The sequence below is a fragment of the Pleuronectes platessa genome, chromosome 20, assembly GCF_947347685.1.
Source record: "Pleuronectes platessa chromosome 20, fPlePla1.1, whole genome shotgun sequence".
Lineage (NCBI taxonomy): Eukaryota > Metazoa > Chordata > Actinopteri > Pleuronectiformes > Pleuronectidae > Pleuronectes > Pleuronectes platessa.
The window spans coordinates 12,707,655-12,720,087 of NC_070645.1; the positions used below are offsets into that span (position 1 = coordinate 12,707,655).

Here is a 12,433-nt window from a genome sequence, read left to right on the forward strand (position 1 = left end):
TGACTTGCTTTTAGTCCCCATAATCTAACTGTGTAAAAAGATTTAGGTCCGCACAACATGAGTAACACCTGGACCACACACACACACACACACACACACACACACACACACACCATATCTAAGTGTCCTTGGTCAGGATACTGAACACCAAATAGACAATGACGGTTGAACCATCATTGTGTGTGTGTGTGTGTGTGCATGTGTGCACGTGCAGGCGTGCCTGTGTGTGAATGGCATGTAGTGTGAAGCTCTTTGCATCGTCTATTAGACTAGATAAGTACAATAATAAGATCAGTACATGAACCATTTACACAAACACACACACACACACACACACACACACATACACACACACACACACACACACACACACACACACAGACACACACAGACAGACACAGACACACACAGCCGGGCTGACGGAGTCCGGACGGTAAGAGCCCCGTGCACAGGTTGAAAACTACCTACAGCCTACTGTAAAACCTCTTATTGACTGACTGCTTAAATGAACTGGAATAATGAGGTCAGGGGTCACAGTTGTGTTTTTTGCTACAATAAATCTCCTTTATAAGACTTGTCGGCAGCTGTTGTTAAAATGTGCGGCGGGAGAGCGGAGTTCACAGCAGGCCTGGTTATTGGGAAGGCTTTCATCTTTTTGAGGAGCTTGACAAGCCTATTTGTAAGACTGTTAAACGAATATGTAAGTCGGGCATGTAGGAAGGAAGGATTACAGAAGCTCTTCATACCAGGAGATTCAAACTCATTCATAACTTTATTACAACCATAAATTATCAGATCGTAATGTTAGCGACAGCATCACCGCTGGCTAAATATCCCAGGCCCGCCACATTTTTGACATTGTATTCTCTCACATTCCTTGTCAGCTATTCGGTGAAACCTCCCCAGTCTAATTAGAAGTACAAAGGGTGTCGGGCTAATTAGTGCTCTATCATTACGCCTCAGAGTCAAAGCAGGAGTCAGCCCTTTAACGGGAAAGAGAAATGAGAAAGTTACCCTGCTCCCCGCTGGCTGCCTTATTACCTTAGATGCACAGGGCGAAAAAAATGGGGAAAAACAACGACAAATATTTTATAGTATTGTCTCAAAACCAAACCTCAGTCAAACCAGTGCTTTCACCGCTGAGGAGGATGTAGATAAGAACACGGCAGTTTTTCCCCCCAACCTGACAGAACACCATCCACGCTGTAATTTTCTTCTAGGTAAGAAAAAAACATGCCCTGTAATAATAAAGAAATTGGAGACATATGGGCCCTTTAATCTCCAAATATCTGTACAAATAAAAGGCTTTACCTCCAGGCTGGGGAGCACAAACCACACATTGAAGGGATAAGGGAGCGCAGCAGAAATACACAGCTCTTGATTCTCCAAATATATCTCGCTAGCATCTAGATCTGAGGTTCTCAAAGGACATAAAGTGGATCAGCTTGAACCTGGATCTTCAGAGTGCACAGCTGGTGTTAGAGAGAGCACCTTAAGGTGTTAGGTGGTCTCTCTCTAAACATAAACAGCTTTAAGGGAGAATGCTCGGTGAATAACCATTGATCATCAAATTACACAGGGTTATATATAAGCTGTTAGTCTAAAAATATAAATCATAAACTTTTTCTCACTGGGCACCCGGCTCCATTAAACACAAATATCATTCAGAATCCTTGCCGGATGTTTATCTACCCCTGCGGATGTAATGTAAATGTTTGGCGTGCATTAGCTGTGCTCATTTAGGGGGCTGGGAGGATTTTTTGAAGCTGTGCTATTTCTGTAAGATGTGGTTATGCTTGATTTTACATTATAAACATAGCATGAGCACAGCATCTGTAACACACAGGAAGAATGACAGAGATAGATGGAAACACACACAGAGAGGCAACCTTTTAAATGTTCACATCCTCATACATATCAGTTCCCCTAATTGTGCCTGGTACATGAATTCTTCCCTGAAAGAATAGTGAAAATGTAGAAAAACTCCCTATATCTAACACTGTCCTAGATCTTCCCCCTAATGAACATCCACACCAAACCTTAATGGGTTTTTCCCTGGGCCTTCCCCCAAGGTTTGTGCAAGTACGTGCAGTAGCTTTTGCGTGACCTTGCTTACGAAACAAAACAAAAACACACATGGGAGAAAACATCACCTCCTTGGCGGAGGTGATCATAATCCACAACGCCTTGTGTCCTGACAAAAGTCATGAGCTTGTTTTCATTAACTCCCTGTGTCTTGTTTGTACAAACCTACTGGACCCACCCAAGGGTGGATTAATGCACACGCATGTAGTCGCCTACGGCCAAGCTACGTCAAAGCCTGATGATTTCACTCCAGTTTCCAGTGACGTACAAGTATGAGTATAAAATTATTTAGTGTAAATAAAAATGATGACAAACTGTGATGCTGAGAATAATGTGTGTTTGTGTGTTTGTGTGTTTGTGTGTGTGTGTGTGTGTGTGTGTGTGTGTGTTACCTGTCAGGGTGCTCCTTGACCACCTGGTAGACTTTGAGTAGGAAGGTGTCGTTGCGGAAGGTGCGGCTCACGCACTCCTTGTAGAGACGGAACTCCGCCGCGGTGACGGCCTCGCCCTCGGGGATCTGCGAGAGGTTGAACTTGAACTCCTTGTGGTGACGCCGCTGTGGGGAGAGCTCGCTGTCGTGCTCCACTGCGGGGTGAACACACACAAACACTGAGCGTCACAACATTATCCACACACAGAGAGTGAGAGAGAGAGAAACTACTTATTTACTCTCTCTGCTCTAAATATGATGCTTTTCCAATGGCTCCTCTCACATTCATGGTTCCTTTACCTCAACAAGGATGAAGCTGCATATGTACAAACAGGGCTTCAGTCTAAAAATAGACAGTAGTGATTGATGAGCGGGTATTCTTTTCACACACTGCGCTGAGGTCAACCAAAGAAGCCTTTAAAACGATCACATGATTTATACTTAAGGTCTAATAGGTTCCATGGCTTCCTGTTTCCCTAAATAAACCCCCGTTATCATCAGTCCAAAGCAAAAGCCCATGATTTTTTCAGCGGCAGCGAATTTAAGAGACGTTGTGCGACCACTTCTGACAGAGTGAAATGACAAAAAACCAACACAAGTGTTCCCCTCTATGCTTTTAACTGCAATATGCACCATAATGATACTGTGCTCTACGGGGAATTGGTTTATTTCCTGGCTAGAGGTTTGTTCTCCCACGGCAAACGGCCTGCAGAACCATACCATTTGTACCTCTGTCAAGGAGGTTATGTTTCCTTTATATTTGTTTTTCTATTATTGAGCGGGATTGTGCAAAAACGACAGAACAGATTACCACGTGACTGGGTGGAAGGATGCGATATGGCTCAGGGAAGAAATCATGGAATTTTGGTGCAGATCTAGATAAATGAGCGGATCCAGAAAAATTGTTTTACTTTCTCTGCAACGGTAGCCGGGGTGAAGATGCACGTGCAGGAAGGTCACTCTCACTCGCAATGATTCTACTGTCTGCGTGTAGGGTAAAAACTTAATGGATGATAGTGCAAGCGAGCATGCAGCTATACAATGCAGCAAAGGAGCAAACACTTCGAGATCTCTTTTGTAACCGTCTAGTTTCATGTTTGTTGGTCAGCCACAGCTTTTGTATTTTGTTATCTGGTTAAATTTCCTTCCTGATAAACATAATGACCAAATGTCTAACTAGTCTCGTACCCCTTATATCAACTAATAGGATAAGCCTATAGATAAGCAGACTGTTAAATTGTGAGTGTGTCCTAACGAGAACAAAATCCAAACACAAAACAATTGCAAACACCCCAACAAGCATGCCAGGCCAGTAGGTGGCCATAAAGTCAACACCAATGATCTGTCAAATACTAGGGAAGAACATTGTGAGCTTGGTTTCCCAAACAAATTGTTTTACAATTACATTTGGATACACATAAACTGCAGTTTTTGAAAATGTGCCTTTTGAAAGTCTCTGTCTTACTGACTTAGTGATGAGAGGCCAGAACACGTACAAAGATAATTTTTCAATTTTTGCACCTATGTATACAGAGTGTGAGACGTTGAAGTGAGCAGATATCTGAGATACTCCAAAAAGTAAAGTAGTGATCTATCAGGACAATATATTTATAATTTTCTTTTAAACATTTCATATTATTTTGAAGATTTATTCAGAAACGTTTACAGCCCAAACCTGAGGAGACTGAAATTGAGTTTTGTGCCTCAGCCAGGCTTGTTAAAAACCTCTGGTAATTTTATGATGTGGGGACCAACCCAAAATGGACCAATGACACATTTTATTCCCTGAGTCATAGCCGAAAAGAAAATTGTGTTGATGTGGGAACACTAGAACCAATCAGACTCTCCCAAAAGTGCCGGCCCCACCTTGTACCCACACTCAGGAAGGTCAGAGCTGCCCTTATCCCCCGGACCTTCCCAAACTGTATACACACCGAACCTATATGTAACAAAGACTGCTGTGTGGAGGAGGCAGGGAAAGACAAGATTTGTCGCATTACTGAGAGAATTCAAAATGTGTGTGTGCGTGTGTGTGCGTGTGTGTGCGTGCGTGTGTGTGCTGTGACTTGGTCAAAACAACTGGTGATGATTACAGGCTCTCAGTTCTCAGCCAGTTCTTCTTCTTTGTTCTTCAAACACTTTCCACTGAAGCAGAGGAAACCACCTATAGCGGAGGACATGTTATTCACATCAGCCTAACTGGGACTTCTATCAGACGCGACAGTGACCATTTCATCATCTCGCTCCACGAGCCGCCCACACACACACACACACACACACACACACACACACGCAGATGTCGCAGTGACTGGTCTGGTCTTGTGTTGAAGGGTAGATCGATCAGCTAAGCTTCTGTGAGTCTGTGTGTGTGTGTGTGTATGTGTGTGTGTGGAGGCAGAGGTCATGGAACTCTAAATGACTTTACAACGCTCCCTTCAACACCCCCGAGCTCAAAGACCAACAGCTTTAAATTACATATTCCCTATATGGGAATCTACTGACTTTTTGGCAAAAAGATTCAGGAGGAGTTCCACATGTTTCAAATATTTATTACGTTTACTGTGTTGTGCGTTCATTGTAGAAAATCTCAGAGACCTTTACATAAAAGCTGAAATGCTGGCTTTTGGATTTACCTTTGCTTAGAACTATGAGGATGATGTGAGTCATTTTCCCCACTAGACAGCCCATTAGTACAATGGATCATTAAGGTCATTGTGATGAAAAAAATTCTTGAGATTTGATAATCTAAGTAATATAAAAAGTCATGGTATTCCAAGAAATATGTTATTAAGAAGCGAGTAATATTACAAGAATCAAGCTGTAATTGAAACTCATAATATTACAAGAATAAAGTCATAATCTAATAACAAATGAATGCCTACTTGAAAATAAATGTTATGTTAAGGTGTAATTTAATAAGGATAAAGTCATAATGTTATAGAAACTGTCGTAGTTAAGAATGAAGTCATAACGTAATGGAAAATATTTCATAATGCCTCAACAATAAAGTCATAAATGAGATTATATATAATAATGTCATCATAGACTTCTTAAATAAATGAGAACTAAGGGTTATTGAGAGGAAAGTAGTAATATTACAAGCACAAAGTCCTAATTTAATGAGATGGAATTCTCGTGTGTTTTTCTCAGAATCTCTTTTCTCTCTCAGTTGCCCTAATAGTTTGTCACACGTCTGTACTGTCTGTATAACGTTGTATAAATGCAGCCAGTGCATTCCTCTTCGTCACAGACGTTTTTATTTGTGTAGCCACCACACAAAGTTAAAACTGTGTCTGTTTCAAACACACACACACACACTCACACTCACATACACACAATCTGGGAGTTGTCCAGTGTCACCACAGTCTTCCTGTTCCAGTTCCAGTGAGGTAACAAGGCTGTAAACAGCCTGGTCCCAGAATTCAACTGGCATCGTCTAATACTTTGCATTTCTTTAAAAGAAATGGTACAAATCCTCATAGAGTCATACTAGTGGACTGAGAGAGATTCTGGCTGAGGAGAGAAATGTTTTCACTGAGGTGAAAAATGTATTCACTCAGGTTTTTAAGGAAATCCACAGAATATTTCTGTCAACACAAGAGCTCTTTTTACAACTCACGAGCCGGTTCAAGTAAAAATCAACCAGTTTTTATCATCTCTGACAAGGGAGTCGCTTCGAACAACCAGATGAGGACAAACAATTACTGTAGTACTGTGAAGTCTGAAGAAAACCACAGTCTGACAGTCTGAGGCCTGAGAGCCGCACTAACAAGGATTCCAGCTACGTCTCTGCGTCATCAGCTTGAACTTCAATTGAAAAGGTTTAGTATCTTTAATCAAAGGGAAGTCTTTACACAGGGAGCATAAACACTATGCTAATCCACCATGATGTGAGCTTTGAGATAGGAACAACCACAAGGGAAAGGGCTTTTACTGTGTGTTCAGACGGTTTGTTCAAGTCTTTGAGTGTCCACACGGAGCCCTGACCTGAACCCAAACCCGAATATGGGTTAAGATGACCAGAGGAGATGAAAAAAAAACTGTCACAGAGGAAGACAGAGGGACCGAAGAGAAGGAACAGGAGGTAAAAAGGGAAAGACGCGTCACGATGAGAGGAAGAGAGATGGAGACAGAGACAGACAGAGTGATATCTATGCTGTCATAGGAGTTATTCTCTCATTTCCACCTGAACAACAGATGCTGTTCTGTCCCTGCAGCCACCAAACAAGCTGCCCAGTATTTCATGTGTACATGTTTCATGGGTTAGGGTTAGGGTTAGGGTTAGGGAAAAGGAGCCGGCAACCTCAGAAATCAAAGAACCATGGTGACGTACAGAAAACCCTAACACAAAAAGAGTGAATAGGAGGGGCTGTAAATACCCTGTGCAGCATATAGGCTAATATATATATTCACTATATAAGCTATCATTGCCACATCATTGTTCCATAATTATACTAAAGTGACAGTTGTTGGCAGCAGCAGGACAAATGGCCTTTCAAACATCCATAAAGTTTTTTACCATCCTCTGCAGGCTGGCAGGATTCTGTATGCATGCCTGGACATCTACCCTCCGGAGAATTAACCAGATCAGCATCTGTCCTACATCTTTTTGCCTCATTTAGCTCTTACCAATGAGTAAAAGCCGGTCCATTAATTACTAAGTCCCAAGTGTTCCTGCACAACACACCAGAGTCACACAGTGCAATTCCATGCTTTCCAGGAACACTGTGACCCAATGACAGCGATGCCTTTCTTCCTATTACGCGTTTGTGTACCAGCACACAATATAAATATATTTTTTCTGCATAAAAGTCCAATAAGTAAAACAGTAACACCATTCAACCTTTTCATCATATCTTAGTAAATACTATACTTGCTGAACAATATACAAATTAAAAGGCAATGATCTAAAGAAAACTAAATCAGTACCCCGTTTTCAACCAACTACATTATAACGATTTAAATCTACGACAAACCATTCTGCAGACATGAAACTTAAGCTTTTCATTGACTGAGAGACATTCCCCTTTAAGAGGCAAAGCAAGGACAAAGGTGCTGAAAGAAAGATAAGTGAGTGAAAGTCAGAGCCAGAAGGCTGCATGTGCTGAGGCTGGACGAGTGCACAAACAGGCAAGAAGAAGAAAGATGAAGAAGAGGAGTCTGACAGTGAATGATAATCGCAATCTCTGGATTACCAATAAAATAAGAGAAATTGATAAATAAAATGGGGCGACTTTGGAGGTTTGATGGAAAAGTAAGAATAAAAACAGAGCAGAGAGTGGGATGAAAGCTATAAGTAGAAGAAGGAAGGAAGGAAGGAAGACAGACAAACTCAAATCTTGGACGTGACGCAAAAAAAGCAGGAGAGGCCTGGCGGTGGTTGACTGGCTGGCTTGTATGTGGTCTGTGGTTAGTGGTCAGTGCTTTCGCTCACACTCCTGATGTCGTCCAACCAATCCCTCCGAGAGACAGCTGGCGAACGGCCGTCTCGCATCAAATCCCTCCCTCTTTCTGACACACGCACCACAACCGCAGAGCAAAACAACCAACAACCGCCTCGCCAAAATACTTTTTCACCCTTCATCAACATTAAGTTGTTAAAATTAACTTAAGGGATCGTTATGGATGGTTTTCACAAAGATGATGATGCCGTCCTCTACTGTCCATTTTAAAGGAGGGGTTATTGAGTTGTTGTTTTTTTAAATGAACTTCTCCATTGTGGTGTTGTTGTCGTGTGACACATTCCCACAAAATAAACTGGAATTCAAATAGAAATTGCATGTTCAATTCATTAATTCTATTATTTCTATTCTAATTTTATTCTTTCGTCAAATCTTATTGATAAAATGATTGATAAAGAAAGGTTTCGGTGTTACGGACAGCAGGTCCTTATCTTTCATATGCTTTTTTTGAAATTCATCATGTAACAAAACTGGTGACACACAGAAACCTTGCATTGCGTCTGATTTATTTTTATTACGTATTCAAAATTTGCAATCGAGAAGTGAGGATGATTTTGTGGTCCATCAGGAACAAGGAGAATTGAATCTTCTGATCACGGAACTGTGAAATGATCCTGTTTGACGTGTATTTCCGGATGTCAGCGGTCCAGTTGGACACGCTACCAGCACAGAGGGCACATAGGAAAAAGAAGAAAAACTCCAACCAACAAACAAACAAACGGAAATAAAGAAATAAAGAAAACTGAAGAAAACATCAATATTGGACGACCCCCTGCAAAACCCAAGTTTAAAATTCATCGCCAACATTTCCTTTTGACAGTATGAGCTCATGGAAACTACAGTAGGGTTAATATCAGGGAGAGACCATGGGTGTGCTGAATAAAAAAAAATCCCTAATGTTAAATGCAGGTTTGTGACAGGAGGTGAACCCTGATCTGCCGCTGCACGAAAGTCAGACATGCTTACACAGCCGACCCGCCCGCCACCGCGATCTCCACGGCCCCTATTTTTCCAGAAGCCACATCCTCATCAATCTTTTTACCTCCCTGCTCTATCTCATAATGCACACAAGCCCAGGGTTTACTCTGCCTCTTCCTCTTCATCCGAACAGGAAAGAGTGGATGTTGACATTTGGTTTTGCGAGATGGGTTGAACGCCCGCGCTCGGGTTTACTGTCACCGTAGCGGGCATTTCATTTTTTCCCCTCAGTGTCTCCTGGAAGCAATGGGATGATTGCTGCACTACTGGAGAGAAGGAACCAGTGACCCTGTTGAACCACCATGACAGCAAGACGCCAGTGGAGCTGAAAAAACAAGAGCTTTCTCTGCTGTGCAGCAAACATTCCTGTACCTTCTCTATAACCACTCTGCGTGGGGGTTTTATGCATAAAGCATGCCAAAAACTGAATTCCAAAGACCCTCGTAAAAAAAAGAAAATCTCTGCTTTCTAATTAAATCTGTAATTTAGACGCTATGAAACGGAGACAAATTAAAGTGAATGAGGGAAATGAAAGGCAATGAAAGAAAGGAGACATTTTCACAAACACCTCTCAATTTAACTTTTGCGCACCAAGAAGCTGTCAACAGTGTTAAAGACTTTGCAGATGGCGATAATAAAAAAAAACAAGCTCTGGATGTGAAAGGCATGAGAAGAATCCGTGTTTATGTAATTACGGTCTGTAATCGGTCTGGTTTCTCTCCCGTGATGGTTTTCTGAGGATAGGTCAGAAGCGTCCATGTCTTTTATTTATTGTTAATTCATCTGAAGTCCCATCTCATTAAGGGTTTGGCCTTTCCGGAAAGTTTTGCAGTCGGTCCCGATTCGTCACCGACTGTCACTATTTTATCAAGAGAGGAAAACATCTGGAAATGTTCATTCTGTAATCAACGGTCTTTAGTAAAAAGACTCAAGACAGATTCTATGTTTCAAACCTTTTAACCTTTCGCATTGATGTAGTGAGGAAAGATGGGCACAGCTGTTGATCTTGGCAAAACAGATGGATACTGGCAGGTTATAGTACTCGAACACAGACACACACACATAGACACAAACACACACACACACACACACACACACACACACACACAAGTAGTTGCCACTAGGCTCAGCTGCTACCAGGAGCTTTTTCTACCTTCTGCTTAGTGTTTTTTGGCTCTTTGTAATCCGGCAGCTGGAAGGGTAGCTACTGGGGTCAAGGTACAGACGAAGGTGCTTGTGTAGTCTACTGGGAGTCATTATTAGCAGTGTGTGTGCTTGTGTGTGTGTGTGTGTGTGTGTGTGTGTGTGTGTGTGTGTGTGTGTGTGTGTGTGTGTGTGTGTGTGTGTGTGTGTGTGTGTGTGTGTGTGTGTGTGTGTGTGTGTGTGTGTGAGTCATCCTGTGCTCTGATCTTCTCCCCTGACCCAGCATCAAAGCCGACACACTGAGCACCACAGGTCCAGCCAAGGGCCACTGGCAGGAGTGACAGTTTATGTTCGATGCATTTCAGCAGCACACACACACACACACACAACCACACACACACACCGAAATATCCACAGGCACAGATGTAAAAGTCAAAGCAAAGAATTAGACTTCACACGTACACGAGAGAAGATGTGCACAGTAGGGCCCACACGCACGTGGTGATGCTTCCTGATGCAAACACAGTCCCAGAGGTCAGTGGAGCGTCAGTCCAGAGCGACACCGGTCAATTTGCTCACTGTCAGGTCCCGTTAGCAAACAGAGAACAGAAGCCAACAGCTCTACTGTGTGTGTTCAGCAGAAATCAGTAGAGATATTTTCTACTGTCACGTGTCCCTGACACACAGCTGGGAAAACACGAGTTACCAAAGACACTCATAATTCACGTTAAAGTAACAATGGACAACAGTTTTAGATAAGAACGAAATGTCTGTGATTTAATGTGCAGACTCTTCTGGGGGTATCTCTCCAGGGGAAATTCCTCTGGTGCACAGGAAGTGTGTTTAATGTTTCCAGCATGTTTATTATGATAAATACAAGAAGACCCTAGTACTTAGAGTGAAGAGTAAGAAAGAGCGCCACATAGTGACAATAAACAACATCATCAGCATCATCAGATCACAGCATTGCAATTTTAGCAGTGGTGGAGGAAGCCCTCAAACATTCTACTTGAGTAGGAGTACAAATAAATGGATATATATGTACTCAAGTAACAGTTAAAATACCACATTCACTTTAATACTAGAAAAGTAAAAGTTTACCACTTCCTCTCTCATTATTGACCACTTTTAAGTGAAAAGAACACGAAAATCCATCTACCTAAGTAAAGACACATGAAAAAAATGTACTTATGAAGGTTAATGAAGTAATTGTACTTTGTCACATTCCACCACAGTACTTCAGTTTGATAAGTTACGTAGAAATTCAAGATCCAAGCATCCAAGCACTTTGTATTTCAGATGTGGCGACTAGATCACAGGAGCTCTTAATTTGCAAATAGGTAACACGTTTACTAGCACAGATAGACCAAACATTGGTGTCAGAGTACACAGACTGCTCCACCGGCGTTTGAGAACAAATACCACACGAATGCTGGGCTCAGTCCACAGCCTCTGTGGGAATCTGGGAAGAAATCTGATCTGGAACCTGGATCAGCACTGACGTTCAGCCCAAATGATCTGATAGTGGCCGCAGAGTCGTCGGGGCCATGTTTGATATTTCAGATTAAAAGCGGTGTGATTTCCATCAGTACTTTCCAAGCGGAACTGAGGAGGTGAAGATGGAGCCAAGTGCAAAGGACAGACGAGTTGGAGGAAAGGATTGCTGCTGTGTGTTGACGATTAAAATCTCACCTTGAGTTCTTGTGAAGAATACACAGGCCATGTTGATCCTGTCTAGTGAACATTTCTCTTTCTCTTTGGTGTTGTGTCAAGCAGTATCACGTACTGCACCAGACTCCATCGTGTTTGTTTTGTTTGCAACTTCATCCTCACGAGATCACGTCCGAGAGGTGACGTGAGGTGCTGTGTCGATAATCTCAACAATATCCTGTTGTGTGGGATGTGCCATTATTTTCAAATATTTATAGTGTGTGCGTGTTTGAAATGAGTTAGAACATCTGCAAAGTTTCTCCTCTTGTGCGTGATGCAACCTGATTTCAAACTCGGTCAGGATTTTAAAACTCCTGTAGCCTGAGCCCAGCTTAACAAGGGACTTCCTCAAAGTGTAGAACTCAGGCTGTATTTTCTCCTTCAGCACACGGACACACATGAATCCATGGCCTGGTTATCCAGCCTGCTCTTCTTCCACTACCTCCCACAGGTTACGATACATAATGATCTCACTGGACAGGCATCCCCACAACCAAAGGCCCCATTTGAACCATATAATCACATTTTTCATCCTCCATATAATGCCTGAAAATCCATTTGGCCTCTTCTAAATACCCCTCGAAAACCATGACAGATAATGTCAGACGCACTGTCCCAGGCGCAC

The 12,433-nt window shown here is 42.3% G+C and overlaps 1 protein-coding gene across 1 annotated transcript in view; it reads right to left on the minus strand.

The window, feature by feature from the left end:
• bmp6 (bone morphogenetic protein 6) overlaps positions 1-12,433 on the minus strand; it is a 39,970-nt gene that overhangs the window by 13,235 nt on the left and 14,302 nt on the right. Inside the window, exon 2 of the mRNA XM_053412131.1 lies at positions 2,478-2,670. Coding sequence (XP_053268106.1) covers positions 2,478-2,670 — 193 coding nt within the window. The remainder of the gene's footprint in view (positions 1-2,477; positions 2,671-12,433) is intronic.